Source organism: Hylobates moloch, unplaced genomic scaffold (assembly GCF_009828535.3).
Source record: "Hylobates moloch isolate HMO894 unplaced genomic scaffold, HMol_V3 SCAFFOLD_11, whole genome shotgun sequence".
NCBI lineage: Eukaryota > Metazoa > Chordata > Mammalia > Primates > Hylobatidae > Hylobates > Hylobates moloch.
The window spans coordinates 38,775,944-38,795,860 of record NW_026652286.1 but is presented as its reverse complement, the minus strand read 5'-3'; the positions used below and the strand labels follow the sequence as shown (position 1 = coordinate 38,795,860).

Sequence of the window (19,917 nt, the reverse complement as noted above, 5' to 3'; positions counted from 1 at the left end):
TGTGGATGGGCCCCTACTGGCCACTCCCAGGACCTTAAATCGTAGGCAGCTGATGGCTTGCCTAGCTAGAGGGCCGTATTTCCCTCAACTTGATGAGGAACTGCTTTACTCCAGCCTCAGCTAGTCCATTTGCCTCCCAAATGCTGGCTAGAAGTAGTGTAGACTTGGGTAAGGCTCTCAGGACGTATCCTGCTGTGTGAAAAGAAGCAGAGATGCTGACAGTAAGAGGCATCTCTTCAGGGCTAAGAAGATTACAGCTGGGCCTGGAATGACCCTTGGGTTTTCCAGCACATAGGCCCACCAGCTGTGGTGGTCAGCTGCAGGCAACAGCTCCGCTGCATCTTCCTGCAAAGATTTGCCGGAGGGTAAGCAAGTCCTTGCACTGTGCTGTGCGGCCACTGCCTTTTCCAAGCTGCCACATGACATTTTAATATCACCTGCAAACCTAAATCCAGTGAGTGCCTACAGACGACACACTTAACAGCTCAGGGCATGATTCAGAGGAAGCAATCTTCCAAAGTGAAGATAATTGTCTGTTAGTGGGAAAAGGCAAGTGCTTTTTTATTAGCATTGGAAATTCAAGGGAGATGTTGTTAAATCCATAGATGCAGCACTTCAGTAAATGGCTAAAGAACAATATCTACAGCTAGAAGGAAGGACTGTACAGATCCACGCCCATTCAGGGTTCACCCATAGAACTAGCTCTCTTGGAGGGAAGATGGAAGCTCAGCTCTGACCTCTTCCTGTTTACTTAATACGCAGCTCCTCAAAGTCCTGGTTCCTGTGCCCACACAGGAAATCCCAGAATTAAGAGCTCCCTGGTCTTCTTTTATTTACATGTTTCCCAGGTGACCTTAACCTGGGCAAAGTCTCATGCCTTTACTGTGTGACATTAAAACTTATATTCCAGCCTTGACCTCTCCTGGGGCTTTGTATAACCACTTGCCTATTTGAATCCTCCAGTTGAACATATGATAGGCACCTAGAACCTAGAATGGCCGAAATGGAACTCTTAACCATCTCCCCTTTTCACTGTTATATTACTGCATAAGAAGTCACTTCAAAACCTATCATTTAAGATAATAATCATTAATCTTGCACACAAATCTCTAATTTTTCTATGGTTCAATGAGGACTGCTCCATGAAGCGTCAGCTGGAGCAGCTGGAGAATCCCTTTCCAAGATGGCTTACTCACGCAGCTGGCAAGTTTTGCTGGCTGTCGCCTGGAAGCTCAGCCTGGCCGGTGGGTGGAGGGACTGTGGTTCCTCTCCACATGGCCTCTCCACAGGCTGCTATGGCTTGCTTCCTCATGACATGGTGACTGAGTTTCAAGTGTGAGTGTCCTAAGGAGAGGAAGTGGAAGCTGCTAGTGTCTTAAGCCCTGGGCCTCGTAAACCATTACTTCTGCCATGTTAATATTGGTCAAGCAGTCGCAGAGCCCAGAGTCAAGGGGAGGTGACATAAACCCCAACTGTCCATGAAAGGAGCCTCAAAGAATTTGCAAACATGTTTTAAAACTGCTGCATATCCCAAACCTGCTCCTCCTAGTGTTCTCCATCCACCAGTTTCTTAGGCAACTAGGAGTCATCTTTGACTTCCTTCTTTCCCTCAGCCCTTCCATACAATCCCCATCAGCAAATTCTGTTGACTGTGCCCCAAAACGTGTCCAGAATCCTTCCACTTCTCTCATCTCCACTACAACACCCTAATCCAGACAATACCTTCATCTGCCAACTGGATGGCTGCTTGGTCTGTTGCAGCAGTCTGTGAATAACTCTCTCTGCCTCCGTGCTGGCTTCCTATTCACACAGTAGCCACAGCTACCCTTCTAAAACATAAATCAGATTATCTCACTCCTCTGCTTAAATCCATTCGAAAGTTTGCAACATATTTAGAAATAACTCAAACCCCTCATTCTAGATTCCAAAGCCTGATGTGATCTGGCCTCTCTGGTTCTCTGGCCTCATCTGGTATGACCTGCCTTCTCACTAGACTACGATATACACAAATGGTTGCTCCTGCCTGACAGCCTTTGCACTTGGTTTTCCTCTCTCTGGAAAGCTCTTCCCCCTAATTTTCCCAAGGCTGGTTTCTTCTTGCCATTTAGTTTTCAATTGAAATGTAATTTCCGCATAGAGGCCATCTATAATCCCCAATCCTAAAGTAGCCACACAGTCATCTGTTACAGTAACCTATTTTAATTTTCAACATAGCTTTTACCACTAGCTGCTACTTTTCATGTTGATTTATCTGTTCTTTGTCTCTTCCCTCTAAAATGTAAGCTTCATGAGGGCAGGGACCTTGTCTGTCTTATCACTGCATCCCCAGAGCCTAGAAGAGTACCTGGCAGAAGTTTGATAAATATTGATGTTGCAGGTAGAAATAGTATCTCCAGACAGCCAGCCCCCAACAGGATCACAGCATCTCTTAAGGTAGTTGAGGGTATAGAGAGGAAGCTCCTCTCTATACCTCCTGGGCGTCAGTGGCTTGTGTGTGTACCAGCAACACAGCTCTGGTGCATGGGGCTGCCCCGTGGAGGATGCTCCATAGTGACCGGGTTTATGCAGCCTCCTTCCAACCCCCAGAGTATTCCCGTCCCTAGCCTTCTTGTGAAATCAGCAAGACAGGATCACACAGTCATGAGCACAAAGTTGCTAACATGCCTGGACAGAATGGTGCAGCTCAGCTCATCTCACCTTCACATCAGTACGGTCACTAACTCGGGTTATGTGACATTCGAATTTTCATCTTATGGTCAGACTCAGAAATATAGGCCAAGCTCCAGTAAAACAAAGTCCAAGTGCTTGTTTTAATGCTATTTTTTTTTAATGATGATGTTCAAACTTTTGAAGAGAAATCTGAAAATGAATATTTAGGGCCCATCCAAATAAAGAAGTTTGATTAGGACTTTTTAAGAACAATGTTATTAACAGGTTAAAAAAAGCAACACTGAGATGAAAAGCAAGTTTAACCATAATGAAGTTCTCTTTGTGTTCTTCAAAAATGCTTGTTAAACATTTTTTTAGTACTTTGGTATGGAGAATTGGCTGTGCATAGAATTGTTATTGAAATAACAAAACACTATAGTTGTAGGTAGTCCATCCATTAGGGAAATGGTGGCTTGTTTGATTGGATTCCTTTTTATTCACTGTAATGAGATTTTTGCTTGGGGATTTAAATGTTTAAAGATTCAATAACACTGAAAATTCAAGTTCAAGAAATGATCGTGAGGCCCTGCTGGGCTGACCTAAAGTGAGATGACCGTGTGGCATTTAGAGGGTGTTTCTGGCAGTGCTGTTACTGTTAGAGAATGAGACCACCTTCAAGGGGCTGCTCATGTCCACGGAGCAGAGTCCGTCTCTCACATTTGAGAGTGGCGAAGGAAGGCATACATGACAGGCTGGGCCTCACCACACCCACCTGGACCTCAGATCCCTTGTGATGGGAAGTCCACTTGGGGAGTAGAACCCTTGGCAATACTGACTCAGGGTTGGTGAAATCTTCTTTTCATGACAATTGATGATTCTCATCCACTGAGGAAATTACATTTCACCTGAACTCCCCAGTCCCTCAGGCAATGGCCAGCAGAGTGTCGGAGAGCACAGCTGAAGGTGCGAGAGTCAGCACTGTGCATTTGCTGCAGGGTGGAAGCTGGCAACGAGGAAGGCTGGCAATAAATGTACATTTTTATGTCTCCAGAAGTGCTTAGTTTTTATTTATTTCTAATTCTTTCTGCTTTAAGTATTTTTTTCATGAGCACTGCTTAGAACTCAAACTCCTGGGATCAAACTTGTATCACACAGGCTGGAGAAGGCTGTGGAGAAACCGAGTCCTCCCAGGTCTCAAGGTGGATGGAGGGAGCCTGCAGGGGTCTCCTTCCCTCCTCTCTTGCCTGTTCTGCCTGGTCAGAGCCTGCACACGAGTGCAGAGGGCTCCCTTAGAGAGGGCCGGGCTAGAGGAAGCTGAAGTTTCAGAATAAGCAGCCTATTCTGTGGCCTCCTTTCCACTACAGACTCCTTGAGGAGGAGTAAGACCCCAGAAGGACAGGTGAGTCTCACCTAGGCTGACCAAAGTCCAGCTCAGCCAGCCCTTGATGTATCCAAGACATCCGCCCACAGCAGTGAGAAGCTGATGCCACTCAAAGCCATTCTCAGTCTACATCCACGATGCTGGGAAAGAAAAACCAAGTTCAATTTACCAAAATATCTGGATTATCTATAAAAATTGAACTCTAATGAGTCATTGATACTGGAGGCAGCAATATCCGACTGTGCTGACATGCAGAAGGAAGGCAGCTCTGTCCCACCAACCCTATAGCAGAACATTTGTACTGAGTGGCACGTGGGCTGAGTCATTTGTAAGGCCTCAAAAACCTGGACACTTTGGAACGTAGCAATCGGATGAAAGATCTTGGAAACATCTCTCGGGACTCCTGGGCTGTGTACTTGAAATAGTTCTGGGGATGGGCCAGGACATCAAACAGAGCCTTGATAAGTTTCTTATCCTAAAAAGAACAGAATTTTTGTTACTGGGCCAAAATATTTAAATATGCTGACATTTTGCCCATGGAACTATGATGACCCAGTATTAGGCCGTAGCTTGCTTAGCGGAAAAACACTTGCAAAAATTGTTTCCTCTGATTTTTATCTTCTTTCCAGTTTTTATTTTTCCTAATTAGTTATAAGAAGTATGAATTACTTTTATAAATAAAACTTTAATATGTAAAAAACTGTTTTCTTTTTCCCAACCAGATGAATGCAACACTGGGATTTGGGAGTATTTGTAGGATTAGTGATACCACAAGTGTTTATTGCTAATTATTTATAAGTATTTAAACTCTGGTGAATTTTAGGCTTGAAGTATACATAAAGAGCCAAGGATCCTCAACTATTTGGAATTAATAGAAAAACATTATTTGCTGCTGGTTTGGATTTATAAGCAAATTTCTCCCTGCCCCTCCACACGTTTCCAAATTAAAAAATACAACTTCACTTGACAACACTAAAGACAGCAACCTGATTTTTTTAAAAATTAAGTCTGGTGAAGGTATAAAACTGACCTTGGCCCAGGACAGGCACCATGTCTGAAAGGTGGCAACAAGGAGCAGGAGGAGAAGCCTTCTCCAACAGTACTTGGGAAGCTCTGTGGATAACTGCCATGTCCACCTGAGCCATGCACTCACCTTAAGTATTTCCTGATGGTTCTCAGATGCATAGAGCCTGCCATCTCGAACTATGTCTTCAATTAGTTCCTGGTAGTCCTCTGTTGGAATAAAGAACATGTTTTGCATTCTTGTGATTTAGTTGCTTCCAAACTCGCTCTTTCACTTTTTGATAAGGTTCTGAGAAATGCCCCTTCTGTGGCTGCTATCACTTACCATTCTGCTACTGAGAAGACAGTCAGAAGAAAACTTCCACAGACTCCCACCACCATCTCTCTTCACCTACCAGCATCTGCACCCATCTTCCCCTTCCCCTCTTCCCTCAGATGAGCCTCTGAGCATCCAGTCCAGGCTCATCCCTCCACTTAGCATGCCAGGTCCATCTTCTCTCCCCAAATCAACAGCATTGTTCTAGTAATTCTGTTCTTTCTTTCCTACGTGATACATTTTTCTCTCTATTGGTCTCTCCCACCAGCATGCAAAAATGCTGTATGTCTCTGAGTTTAAAAATCCCTCCCTTGACCTCATTTCTCCCTCCAGCTTCCATCTCACTTATCTGCTCCCTTTTGCAGCAAAAATCCTTAAAAATATTGTCAGCACCCACTGTCTCTGATTCTTTTCCTTTCTTTCTCTCTTAAACCCAATCCAATCAGCTTTGGCCCCCATCACTCCTCCGAAACTGCTTGATGAGACCAGCAATGACCTTCATGTTGCTAAATCCCAACAGCCAGCTCCTGGTCTTCATCCTCCTTGATGCATCAGTAGCTTTTGACCTGGCTGGTCACTCCCCCTCCTTGATCCAGTTCTTCACTGAGCTTCCAGGACACCATGCTCTTTGGTTTTCCTCCTACCTTACCGGTTACTTCTCTGAGGCTTCTTTGCTTTTCTTCTTCTCTCTGACCTATTACTGAAGGAAGGTCCCAGGGCTTAGTCCTTGGTATTCTCTTCTCTGTCTATACTCACTTCCTGTTGAGCTCATCAGGCTCTCCTTTCCCTCTCCACCTCCCTGCCTCCCACTTTTTTCTCTATCCTTGTATTATGTAAGACAATCAAGCTTCTTATCCACCAAGAAAGAGTCTTCTCTCCTTTATTTGAATGGGGCTGGAGGGTGGAGAATTTGGCTGGTCGGGGAGGAAAAAAACTATGTGTGCTCTCTCATTAATATTTTTTGTCCTGATGTACACATTAAATGCAGTGCACGCTGTACTTCTCCAAATGCCAATCTTCCCCCTTTGAAGTCTAGCTTATTTCCTATAGTCATCATTCAAATCAAGCATATGCAAAGCACAATCTTTTCCAAATTCCAGACACAGAAAAAATGCCTCTTTGTATGCATATCGTGTGCGACAAAGCCAAACACATTATAAGAACATCATTGAAATTGTGTGAGAGGAACTCTTGAAAAGTTTATCTCAGTTAAGGGATGGTAAATGGAAAGTAATGGTATAATAGTCACAGTTACTAATTTGATATGTTTACAGTAGCATTGGTACTCCATTAGTGTGGTGTCTTTCTTTTAGTGAATATAAAATATGAGAATATATTTTCTTTTCATTTTGAATTCCTCTGCAGCAGTGTCTCTCCTCTTTTTGATGATGGGACTTACCATTAAGAATGTCGGTTGCTGTGCTGCGTTCTGGTGTAATAGAATACTAGACAGCTGTTTGCCACTCCACCAAATGCTTCCCAACTGCTATTGTTTAAAAAAAATATTTCATCTGCTTTTAAGAACTACTGTGTTTCCTTACTTGCTCCAACTCATTAGAAATGCAGCAAAGTTACAGGTAAGAATCCAGGCTCTGGAGTCCCAAAATCCTGGTTCAAACCCTGCTTTGCAACCTTGCCATGCTGGGACCTTAGGTCAGTTCCTTAAATCTCTAAGCCTGAGTGGCCTCATCTATAAAATCAGGAAATAATCATGTCTACTTTATGGAGTGATTGTGAGGAAAGCACATCGTAAAAGGCACTTCAGCATGTACCTGGCAGTCAGCAATGCTCAATGCGTGTTAGTCCCAGCTACACAGTTCTCACCATTCTCCCGTGCTCAGAGGGCCCGTCTGTAGCAGCCTCATGTGCACCTTCTAAATGTGATTTCTATTCTTCTGGGTTTGAAAAGAAGATATCAAACTTTTTGGAAATATATGTTCGAAAAAAACACTGTGAGTGAAGGCCTCGGGAGCTTCTCTGTGGGAAAAATAGCAGTTTCCAACTATTCTCTACTGTGACACATGCAAGACACTCTCGTGGGCATACACTGCATTATGCGTAATTTTCCCTAGTTGGAGCTACAACTCTTTTTCAATTTAAAAAAAAAAAAGACATTTTCATGTGTCACAAAGGCAGAGTTGAGAACAGCCATATTTATTTTGAAGTCTCAGTGTCTTTTTGCTTTCTTCCTGATTCCAGATAGGAGAGGTTGCCAGTTGGTTGCTTTTGGGTAGATGAGGCTCTCTGTCTCTCTCAGCAGAGCCATGTGGGAGGCATTTGTGTCCACCCCAAGAGATACTAAAACTCCTTGTCTTGGGTGTTTGACATTATTTCTGGCAACTGTAGGACAAAGATGATGATCCGTGCTTTTGTTACTTTTTAGGAAAGCCATAGAATATTGTCTTCCCAAACAATTTTGGCACTTGTCATCCTAAAATCCTTCAGTGGCTTCCTCTAAGATTAAGTCTATCCTCCAGAGCTTGGCCCTGAAGGCTCTTCCCAGCTGAACCCCATTCCCTTCTAGTCTCCTCTCTCACTGCCAAGCCCCACACACCCAACCCACTGACCAAATAAGACCATTCATCGATCCACACATACACCGGGGTACTTCATCCTTTGACTTATGTCCTTCCCTCTTTCTGAATGTTCTTCTCCCCCATTTATGCTCAAAATGTATATGTTCTTTCAAGACCCATATCTCTCAAGACTTTGCTCTATTCCTTCTAAAACCTCATGTAAAATTAACTGCTGCTGCTTCTTCCATGCTCACATAGGGCTTTGGGCTGTTACAGCATCTATAACAATATATATATTTAGTGTTTCTGTCACTAACCATGTCGTTTCCAGCACTTAGCCCAATGCCTGACATAGTAGATGCTCATTAAATATTTGTTGGCTAGGTGAACAAATAAGCTCATGAAGAAACAGATGACTCCTCTCCTATAGGACTGTGTAGTCCTCCAGGACAAAGGTCCGGTTCATTTTATGCTCCTAGTCAATGTTTTCCAATCAAGTCTCAGAGCTAGGTAGAGCCCCAGGGCTCAGATGGGCCACCTCTTCATCTAACATGAAGAAAATTAAACCAGAAGTCATCTGACTTGCCTAAGATCCCACAGCAAGTCAGTGAAAAAGCCAGGACCAGAACTCAGGTCCTTCCCTGCCTCAGGATTCTACTAATAAAAGCCACAATCATCAGAAGTTAATATTTACTGAACAATTGCTATGTGCCAGGCACTGCCTCAAGTCCTTTAGGAACTCTCACTGAACTCTCAGATAAGTCTAATGATTATCCTCATTCACACATTAAGAACATGAGGTTTAGAGATGGTGACATACACAGTCACAGAAGAGATCATAGCCAGGCTAATCAGTCTGACTCGTGCCCATGTTCTTACTCACCAAGCTATGCTCACTTTTAATATATTTTCTAAAACATCTTTTCCTCCTATTGTCAGTGTCCCCAAATGCCTGTTAAAATTTGGCACTTGTGAGTCAGCAATGTCTTTTCCCTTCATCCTGCCTGCCTTTCTGAGCATGTGTGCTTGTCAGCAGTTTGCCAGCTGGCTCTGAAGTTGGCTCTGTTCAAAGCAGAGAGGCTCTTTCCATGTGCTGCAGTCTGTGCTTACCATCATATGTCACGTATGGGACGTGGAACCCTCTAGCGCTGTTCCCTTCATTGGACTTAAACTGAATCCACAGCTTCTTTGACCTGGAGGTGAAGGCGATGGGGCGTTCGTAGGTCTGGCAGGTTTCATACGTTGTCACAGAATTGGATGAAGCTGCCAAAGGAAGTTGGAGAGGGGTGGGGTTCAAGACTCATCACTGATCAGGCATACAGTAGATGCTCATCTTTCTTTTTTTTTTTTTTTTTGAGACGGGGCCTCGCTGTGTCGCCCAGGCTGGAGTGCAGTGGCACAATCTCGGCTCACTGCAAGCTCCGCCTCCCGGGTTCACGCCATTCTCCTGCCTCAGCCTCCCGAGTAGCTGGGACTACAGGCGCCCACCACCATGCCCGGCTAATTTTTTGTATTTTTAGTAGAGACGGGGTTTCACCGTGTTAACCAGGATGGTCTCGATCTCCTGACCTTGTGATCCGCGCACCTCAGCCTCCCAAAGTGCTGGGATTACAGGCTTGAGCCACCATGCCTGGCCCTAAACACTCAAACCATACAATAAGTTATGCTCAAGAGCTCTTCAGGCCCAGCTGAGCCATCATAAGTCAAAGGTCCTGGAAACAGAGTAGATTCAGCTGGTAATTGTGGACCCCCAGGGGAGGCTACGCCTGAAAGACCTGGGGCTTGGCAAGCAGCAGCAGCCCAGGCTGTACCGTTCACTGTAGGAGCTGGGTGAGGGCCTCCCATTCCAGAACTGACCTGCTGTCATCTAATCGTCATCACCACCATTTGCTGCCTAAGACCAGGCAGTGTGCTAGGCAATTTATGGACTTTGTCTCATTTAATCTTCTGAAAATCACAGAAAGTTGGTGCAACTGTTACCTTTTTAATAGATTAAATACTTGCCCAGGGTCATATAGCCAGTATGTGGTAAAACAAGGATTTAAACCTATACTTGACTTCAGACATTTTAACCACTAATAAGAAGAGCAAACATTTATATAGTGGCTCCATGTGTCATCATCATTCTTTTTTTGTTTGTTTGTTTGTTTTTTGAGACAAGGTCTAGCTCTGTCAACCAGGCTGGAGTGCAGTGGCATGATCACGGCTCACTGCATCCTCCACCTCCCAGGCTTAAGCGATTCACCCACCTCAGCCTCCCGAGTAGCCGGAACCACAGGCATGCGCCATCATGCCCAGCTAATTAAAAAAAAAAATTCTAGAGACAGGGTCTCGCTATGTAGAGACAGGGTCTCACCCAGCCTGGTCACAAAATCCTGGGCTCAAGCGATTCTCCTGCTTCAGCCTCCTCCCTCAGCCTGGGATTACAGGTGTGAGCCACTGTGCCTGGCCTATTATTCTGAGTGTTTCGCAACTATGAACTCCTTTAGTCCTTATAACCTTATAAGGTAGCAACTGTTGTTAGCCCCATTTTAACAGATGAGAAGACTGAAGTGCAGAAAGATTCAGAATGTGTGCCCGAGATCATAGAACTAGTAAGAGGTGGAACTGGGACAGAGATCCAGGCAGTCTGGCTGCAGAGCCCCTCATTACACTGCCCATAAGCTGCGTTAACAGCAGTCTTCCTTTATGGACACTGGACCATGAATCAGGATAGGAGGACAGGTCCCCACCTGGCCAGGCCCGGTCAGTCTCCAAGCCATCAATTGCAACTCAGTATGAGGCCTTGTCTGGGGCCAACACTGCATGATCCTCACTGGCTCTCTGGGTCCTTGTGGAAGAGGGTCCAAAACACCCCAGTGAGCAAAGAGGGGAAGACTGACCTGCAGGGTTACTATCTCTGGGGCCCAGCAAGACGCTTCAGTGTGTGGCTTTCATTTAAATTTTGTTTCTCACCAACTCTATAAACTCATGTTCACCTCTGATCTAATATGGAGGTGACGTTCTAGGCCTGCTCCTCATATTGAAAGCCTGAGGAGCAGGTCATCAGGCTTCCCAGCTGGCCTGAGAAAGGGAGGGAGGGAGTGAGACGCACAGGTTTTCCGCATCACCAGATAGTCTCCACAGTCGTCCTCTATGGGCAGGAAGATCTCAGGGACCACGATCAGGATGCGGCGCTTGGGGGGTGGGTTGATGGTCCACGTACACTCAGTGTTGGCTGGGTAATTGCCTGGGTAGTTTGGGGATTCAATGTATCCAGTGAAATCTCCCAGCTCCCCTCCACATCTTCTGTCTGAAAAAGGAGATGCCCTGAGTTATGGCACGACACTGTCATCTCTGTCCTGACCACCGCTAGCTTGCTGAGCCCCGCAGCATCCCTGTTGCCACCCAGGAATGGGGCATGAAAATGACACCATCTGGAAATGAGTCTGTCATTCCCAGAGGGCCCCCTGTGGAAGCCAAACCATTAACTCCCCACAAGGAGTCTACCTGTCTGAGTTCCTGAGGCACCGTTTTCTCATTAGCCTGAAAGTGTTCATGGTCAGGGCAGGTATTTGTGAACAAAAGGATAAATTTAGCTTTCAGTGTTTTGTCTACCAAGTCCAAGTGCCAGAGGAACCCATGAGACAGAAATTCTAGTTCTCTCAAAATAGGGGGAACAGAGCTCATTGCTCTGCAGAGACTATCTGACCCTTTTTCAGAGAACTTTGATGAAGACAGACATATATTTTTCACTTTTCTCTCTGGTTAAGACCATATTTTATTTGTTATTCATCTTTAAAAAAAATTATTTTTTTTTTTTGAGATGAGGTCTCTCTCTCTGTTGCCCAGGCTGGAGTGCAGTGGTGCGATCATGGCTCACTGCGCCCTTGACCTCCTGGGCTCAAGCCTCCCAAGAAGCTGGGACCATATGCAAGTGCCATCAGGCCTGGCTAATTTTTTTCTTCATTTTTTTGTAGAGACAAGGTCTATGTTGCCCAGGCTGGTCTGGAACTCATAGGCTCAAGCTATCCCGGCCTTGTCCTCCCAAAGTGCTAGGACTACAGGCATGAGCCACTGCACCCAACCCACATTTTATTTTTAAGGAAAGAAGAAAATTCTAATTAGCTATCAGTAGGTACGGGGCATGCTGGATACCTACGTCTGGCACCAAAGGCAGAGGCTTCACACACGTGCACATGCTTGCACAGACCCCTCCCTCACCCACAGCACCCAGCTGCATCTTCATTCATCTAATCTCACTCATCCCAGAAATGTCACCCAAAGCTCTGAGAGCTCAGAAATGAGAGAGACACAGTCTTTGCTCTCAAGGAGCTCATTATTTAATACTGTCAGGTAAATCTGTGCAAGAGAAGATGTTGAAGGGATTACTTTTTCCCTCTCTAGTTACAACTGGGATTTATTATTACTAGAAAAAAATAAATAGGCTTTTCTTCTTGGAAGAAAAGAGGAGGAAGGGGGAGCCATGGGGCGGAGAATTGCCTTCAGTCCTGAAGGGCTGCCCTAGGAACTGTGCCATAAGGCTCCCATGGGGCCAACAAAGGGCCAGGTGGTGGAAGACAAGGGAACATTCATCTTGTTCTAACACTGTGAGCTTTCTAAAGTCCAATCCACCAACAAGCTAGGATATCATGAGGTAGCCAGCTTCCTGTCATAGCAGGTATTCAAGAAGAGACTAGATGGAAGGCTACTTATAAAGATGTTATTAAAAGGACTTCCTTGCAATAGAGAGAAAACCAGATGACCTTTCAATCATAAAGTTCTAATGATGTACTGCCCCCCTCAGTCCCAAGCTCCTCCAGTTTAGGGGGGGCCTCTTTGCTCCTCTGATCGCTGTCTTAAAGATTAGCTGGGGTTTACTTTTGGCCTTTACTACAGAGCTTTTGTTGTAATTTTGGTTATAAATAATGGCTTTAAAAAAAAAGCCTAGACAGCAAGTCCTTAAATGATTTGCTTCCCCCTTCCTAAAAAACACAAACCGGTCTCCTCAGCATCCATCTGAGGCTTTGCCTCCTGGTCTGCCTGAGACTCCCTTTGGCACATTCTAGCCTGAGGTCCAGGGGTCTCCTCCCAAAAGGCCTTTGCTTTCCTCGATCTGTGCTTCCCCCAGCTGCTGTCTCAAACATAAGGCTCTTTCTCCTACTCTTTCCCCATCCTCTCCATCAAAACCTTCTCACACCCTCCACAAGCCTTTCCTCATCTCTTGAGACAGAATCAATCGCTTCTTCCTCTGCAGCCTCACTGCCTGAGCTCCTTGCAGGGTCAGCGATGCTGACTTATTCTGCCTAATATCAACCAAGTCCCGGCAGAATGCTGGGCATGTAACAGGTCCTCAAGCAATGCATACTGATCAAGTCTGGACTGAAATTATGCCCCAGGGAGGAAATTAAGGCAAGTACAGGTTGTAAGTGTGCCTGAGGAAGTAGCCAAGATCAATAAAGATGAGTCGCTCTGCACTGTCAGGCCCTGCTCTCTCTCCACGCTGGTCTGCATGGCTGTGAGCTGGGCTCATAACATCTACGTGGTTCTGAGTGAACCTGGGACCTCTGCCCCGTGCCCCCTGCTCTGAGTTGGACCCAGACACATATCTTCCTAGCCAGAACTGTGAAAAGCCTTAGAGAGAGACCTACTTTTACACTGGGTTATGTTTGTAGAGCCATCAAAGTCAGTCGTAGTATTTCCCGGGCAAGAAACACAATTATTTTTTCCAAATTCAGGCTGGTATGTTCCCACTGGGCAACGAATACATCGGTGAGTGGTGGTGTTGTAGAAATGTCCAGGTGAACATTGAACTGTGGGGCAAGGGAGGGTGAGAAGAATGAAAAAAAGAAAGACTATTTTTAATCAAATGCAGCACAAAGATTTTAAAGTTTGTGAAAGAAATGTTTATGTGCAAATGAAGTAGGGCTTTCCTACCAATCTGGGGCTAATCAACACTTAATTCACTAAATAGGCAGTGTGGATGGGGCTCATGAAACAGAGAAATATAGAGGAACAAGATATGTGTGTATCTCTGAAGAGTTTATGGTTCATGCAGAGTCAGGCATCAATGATCACAACTCCAGTCTTCATGCAGAGCACGTCTGTGAGTATAGGGGGCAGGCAGTTGCAGAACTGAGGTTGGGTTTAGAGTTGGGCTCCCTGGGAAGACAGCTGGAGTGGGGTTCTGGAGAAGGGGTATTGGGGGAAGCTCTAGGTCAGGGCACTGAGATGGAGGAGGGCTAGAGGAAGGAACCAGGGGAACCTGTGTACCAACTGGCTCATCAGTGCCTGATCATCCCTTGTCAGCCTGTCCAAAGGGGCTAAGGTGGCTGAAGGACAGCTTGTTCAGTGAGTTCCAGTGCCCCCTGCACATCCTGCTGGGGCGAGTGGAGCTGGGACCTGAACACCCAGCCACTGGGGCACCGCATCAGGCTGGGCTTGACTGGAGCCTCACCAGACTCCCATGATACTTAGAAGGGAAATCTAGTCCTAGAAAAAGGCAAGCTGCCAAGTACTCACCTCTGGTTTCACAGTCCTGAAAGGAAGTAGCTCCCTGATGTTTGGTGGGAAGGCCTCCTCCACAGGGGAAGCAGGAAGTTCGACCAGCTTCAGGCTGGAACGTGCCCAGGGCACAGAGCTGGCAAGGTGCGAAGCCATCTGCAGAATATTCACCAGGTTGACACAGACCTGGAAGGACCAATAGCCTTACGTGAGCAAGGCCCCCAGGCAGACCCTTGCTCCCGACTCTCCAGATGAGATCAACTTCAGTCCAACCTGTTACCCCGTGCTGACTGCAGTTTCCACCTCAGTCAGAGAGCACGCAGTCAGCGCTGCGGGGCTTCTGACCCTGAGTCAATGGCACATGAGTGCCTGCTGTTTACACACAGGGCTACACAGCACAGTGCAAAGATGGAAACCAAGAAGTCAAGTGTCAACTGCTTCCAAAGTATGGGAAGGCCTGGGTAGTTCTCAGGCTTAGGCCTACACACTGCCTAGGCATCCCCTGCAATGCAGGAGAGAGAGTTCTCTGCCCTGGAACCAATTTGGTAATTAGACCCAGAAGTACCCCTTTACCCAGCTGATTATAGCCTATTGATATAAAGAGTGATCCAGGCTGGGCTTGATGGCTCACGCCTGTAATCTCAACACTTTGGGAGGCTGATGCAGGAGAATCACTTGAGCCTAGGAGCTCAAGACCAGCCTAGGCAACATGGCAAAATCTCTACAGAAAATTTAAAAATTAGCCAGACATAGTGGCACATGTCTGTAGTCCCAGCTACTCTGGGACTGAGGCAGGAGGATCACTTGAACCCAGGAATTCCAGGCTGCAGTGAGCCATATTTGCACCACGGCACTCCAGCCTGGGTGATCCAGCAAGACCTTGTCTCTAAAAAAAAAAAAAAAAAAAAGAGTGACCCAAAGAGTCTCCTCTGTTTTAACAATAATATTTACTAAGTTAGATCTTACACATGTTACACCTGGGACAAGAAACACAAGTCGGGGGGGTGGAGCCAAGATGGCCGAATAGGAACAGCTCCAGTCTCCAGCTCCCAGCCCAAGCGACACAGAAGACTGGTGATTTCTGCATTTCTGCTTGAGGTACCGGTTTCATCTCACTAGGGAGTGCCAAACAGTGGGTGCAGGACAGTCGGTGAAGCGCACTGTGCGCAAGCCGAAGCGGAGGGAGGCACTGCCTCACTCGGGAAGCGCAAGGGGTCAGGGAGTTCCCTTTCCTAGTCAAAGAAAGGGGTAACAGACGGCACCTGGAATATCGGGTCAGTCCCATCCTAATACTGCGCTTTTCCAACGGGCCTGGAAAACGGCACACTAGGAGATTGTGTCCTGCACCTGGCTCGGAGGGTCCTACGCCCACAGAGTCTCGCTGATTGCTAGCACAGCAGTCTGAGATCAAGCTGCAAGGCGGCAGCGAGGCTGGGGGAGGGGCGCCCACCATTGCCCAGGCTTGCTTAGGTAAACAAAGCAGCCAGGAAGCTCGAACTGGGTGGAGCCCACCACAGCTCAAGGAGGCCTGCCTGCCTCTGTAGGCTCCACCTCTGGGGGCAGGGCACAGACAAACAAAAACTCAGCAGGAACCTCCACAGACTTAAATGTCCCTGTCTGACTGACAGCTTTGAAGAGAGTAGTGGTTCTCCCAGCACACAGCTGGAGATCTGAGAACGGACAGACTGCCTCCTAAAGTGGGTCCCTCACCCCTAAGCAGCCTAACTGGGAGGCACCCCCCCAGTAGGGACAGACTGACACCTCATTCGGCCAGGTACTCCTCTGAGACAAAACTTCCAGAGGAACTATCAGACAGCTGAATTTGTGGTCTCACGAAAATCCGCTGTTCTGCAGCCACCACTGCTGACACCCAGCCAAACAGGGTCTGGAGTGGACCTCTAGTAAACTCCAACAGACCTCCAGCTGAGGGTCCTGTCTGGTAGAAGGTAAACTAAGAAACAGAAAGGACATCCACACCAAAAACCCATCTGTACATCACCATCATCAAAGACAAAAAGTAGACAAAACCACAAAGATGGGGAAAAAACAGAGCAGAAAAACTGGAAACTCTAAAAAGCAGAGCACCTCTCCTCCTCCAAAGGAACGCAGTTCCTCACCAGCAACGGAACAAAGCTGGATGGAGGATGACTTTGATGAGTTGAGAGAAGAAGGCTTCAGATGATCAAACTACTCTGAGCTACGAGAGGAAATTCAAAACAATAGCAAAGAAGTTAAAAACCTTGAAAAAAAAATTAGAAGACTGGATCACTAGAATAACCAATGGAGAGAAGGGCTTAAAGGAGCTGATGGAGCTGAAAGCCAAGTTTCAAGAACTATGCGAAGATTGCAGAAGCCTCAGTAGCAGATGCGATCAACTGGAAGAAAGGGTATCGCTGATGGAAGATGAAATGAATGAAATGAAGAGAGAAGGGAAGTTTAGAGAAAAAAGAATAAAAAGAAATGAACAAAGCCTCCAAGAAATTTGGGACTATGTGAAAAGACCAAACCTACGTCTGATTGGTGTACCTGAAAATGACGGGGAGAATGGAACCAAGTTGGAAAACACTCTGCAAGATATTATCCAGGAGAACTTCCCCAATCTAGCAAGGCAGGCCAACATTCAGATTCAGGAAATACAGAGAACGCCACAAAGATACTCCTCGAGAAGAGCAACTCCAAGACACATAATTGTCAGATTCAACAAAGTTGAAATGAAGGAAAAAATGTTAAGGGCAGCCAGAGAGAAAGGTCGGGTTACCCACAAAGGGAAGCCCATCAGACTAACAGCTGATCTCTCAGCAGAAACTCTACAAGCCAGAAGAGAGTGGGGGCCAATATTCAACATTCTTAAAGAAAAGAATTTTCAGCCCAGAATTTCATATCCAGCCAAACTAAGCTTCATAAGTGAAGGAGAAATAAAATACTTTACAGACAAGCAAATGCTGAGTGATTTTGTCACCACCAGGCCTGTCCTAAAAGAGCTCCTAAAGGAAGTACTAAACATGGAAAGGAACAACCAGTACCAGCCACTGCAAAAACATGCCAAATTGTAAAGACCATCCATGCTAGGAAGAAACTGCAGCAACTAACGAGCAAAACAACCAACTACCATCATAATGACAGGATCAGATTCACACATAACAATATTAACGTTAAATGTAAATGGGCTAAATGCTCCAATTAAAAGACACAGACTGGCAAACTGGATAAGGAGTCAGGACCCATCAGTGTGCTGTATTCAGGAAACCCATCTCACATGCAGAGAGACACATAGACTCAAAATAAAGGGATGGAGGAAGATCTATCAAGCAAATGGAAAACAAAAAAAGCAGGGGTTGCAATCCTAGTCTCTGATAAAATAGACTTTAAACCAACAAAGATCAAAAGAGACAAAGAAGGCCATTACATAATGGTAAAGGGATCAATTCAACAAGAGCTAACTATCCTAAATATATATGCACCCAACACAGGAGCACCCAGATTCATAAAGCAAGTCCTGAGTGACCTACAAAGGGACTTAAACTCCCACACAATAATAATGGGAGATTTTAACACCCCACTGTCAACATTAGACAGATCAACGAGACAGAACGTTAACAAGGATATCCAGGAATTGAACTCAGCTCTACATAAAGTGGACCTAATAGACATCTACAGAACTCTCCACCCCAAATCAACAGAATATACATTTTTTTCAGCACCACACCACACCTATTCCAAAATTGACCACATAGTTGGAAGTAAAGCTCTCCTCAGCAAATGTAAAAGAACAGAAATTATAACAAACTGTCTCTCAGACCACAGTGCAATCAAACTAGAACTCAGGATTAAGAAACTCACTCAAAACCGCTCAACTACATGGAAACTGAACAACCTGCTCCTGAATGACTATTGGGTACATAATGAAATGAAGGCAGAAATAAAGATGTTCTTTGAAACCAACGAGAACAAAGACACAACATACCAGAATCTCTGGGACACATTCAAAGCAGTGTGTAGAGGGAAATTTATAGCACTAAATGCCCACAAGAGAAAGCAGGAAAGATCCAAAATTGACACCCTAACATCACAATTAAAAGAACTAGAAAAGCAAGAGCAAACACATTCAAAAGCTAGCAGAAGGCTAGAAATAACTAAAATCAGAGCAGAACTGAAGGAAATAGAGACACAAAAAACCCTTCAAAAAATTAATGAATCCAGGAGCTGGTTTTTTGAAAAGATCAACAAAATTGATAGACCGCTAGCAAGACTAATAAAGAAGAAAAGAGAGAAGAATCAAATAGATGCAATAAAAAACGAAAAAGGGGATATCACCACCAATCCCACAGAAATACAATCTACCATCAGAGAATACTACAAACACCTCTGTGCAAATAAACTAGAAAATCTAGAAGAAATGGATAAATTCCTCGACAAATACACCCTCCCAAGACTAAATCAGGAAGAAGTTGAATCTCTGAATAGACCAATAACAGGTTCTGAAATTGTGGCAATAATCAATAGCTTACCAACCAAAAAGAGTCCAGGACCTGATCGATTCACAGCTGAATTCTACCAGAAGTACAAGGAGGAACTGGTACCATTCCTTCTGAAACTATTCCAATCGATAGAAAAAGAGGGAATCCTCCCTAACACATTTTATGAAGCGAGCATCGTCCTGATACCAAAGCCTGGCAGAGACATAACCAAAAAAGAGAATTTCAGACCAATATCCTTGATGAACATTGATGCAAAAATCCTCAATAAAATACTGGCAAACCGAATCCAGCAGCACATCAAAAAGCTTATCCATCATAATCAAGTGGGCTTCATCCCTGGGATGCAAGGCTGGTTCAACATATGCAAATCAATAAATGTAATCCAGCATATAAACAGAACCAAAGACAAAAACCACATGATTATCTCAATAGATGCAGAAAAGGCCTTTGACAAAATTCAACAACCCTTCATGCTAAAAAACTCTCAATAAATTAGGTATTGATGGGACGTATCTCAAAATAATAAGAGCTATATATGACAAACCCACAGCCAATATCATACTGAATGGGCAAAAACTGGAAGCATTCCCTCTGAAAACTGGCACAAGACAGGGATGCCCTCTCTCGCCGCTCCTATTCAACATAGTGTTGGAAGTTCTGGCCAGAGCAATCAGGCAGGAGAAGGAAATAAAGGGTATTCAATTAGGAAAAGAGGAAGTCAAATTGTCCCTGTTTGCAGATGACATGATTGTATATCTAGAAAACCCCATTGTCTCAGCCCAAAATCTCCTTAAGCTGATTAGCAACTTCAGCAAAGTCTCAGGATACAAAATCAATGTACAAAAATCACAAGCATTCTTGTACACCAATAACAGACAAACAGAGAGCCAAATCATGAGTGAACTCCCATTCACAATTGCTTCAAAGACAATAAAATACCTAGGAATCCAACTTACAAGGGATGTGAAGGACCTCTTCAAGGAGAACTACAAACTACTGCTCAATGAAATAAAAGAGGATACAAACAAATGGAAGAACATTCCATGCTCATGGGTTGGAAGAATCAATATC

The 19,917-nt window shown here is 45.1% G+C and overlaps 1 protein-coding gene across 1 annotated transcript in view; it reads right to left on the bottom strand.

Annotated features, from left to right (window-relative positions):
• Window positions 1-2,781: 2,781 nt before the first annotated feature.
• Window positions 2,782-19,917, bottom strand: part of SCUBE2 (signal peptide, CUB domain and EGF like domain containing 2) — an 81,165-nt gene continuing 64,029 nt past the window's right edge. The window contains exons 18-23 of the mRNA XM_032166652.2: window positions 14,387-14,554; window positions 13,516-13,677; window positions 10,980-11,177; window positions 8,996-9,148; window positions 5,184-5,263; window positions 2,782-4,505 (exon numbers count right to left, since the gene is read on the bottom strand). Coding sequence (XP_032022543.1) covers window positions 4,353-4,505; window positions 5,184-5,263; window positions 8,996-9,148; window positions 10,980-11,177; window positions 13,516-13,677; window positions 14,387-14,554 — 914 coding nt within the window. The 3' untranslated portion in view covers window positions 2,782-4,352. The remainder of the gene's footprint in view (window positions 4,506-5,183; window positions 5,264-8,995; window positions 9,149-10,979; window positions 11,178-13,515; window positions 13,678-14,386; window positions 14,555-19,917) is intronic.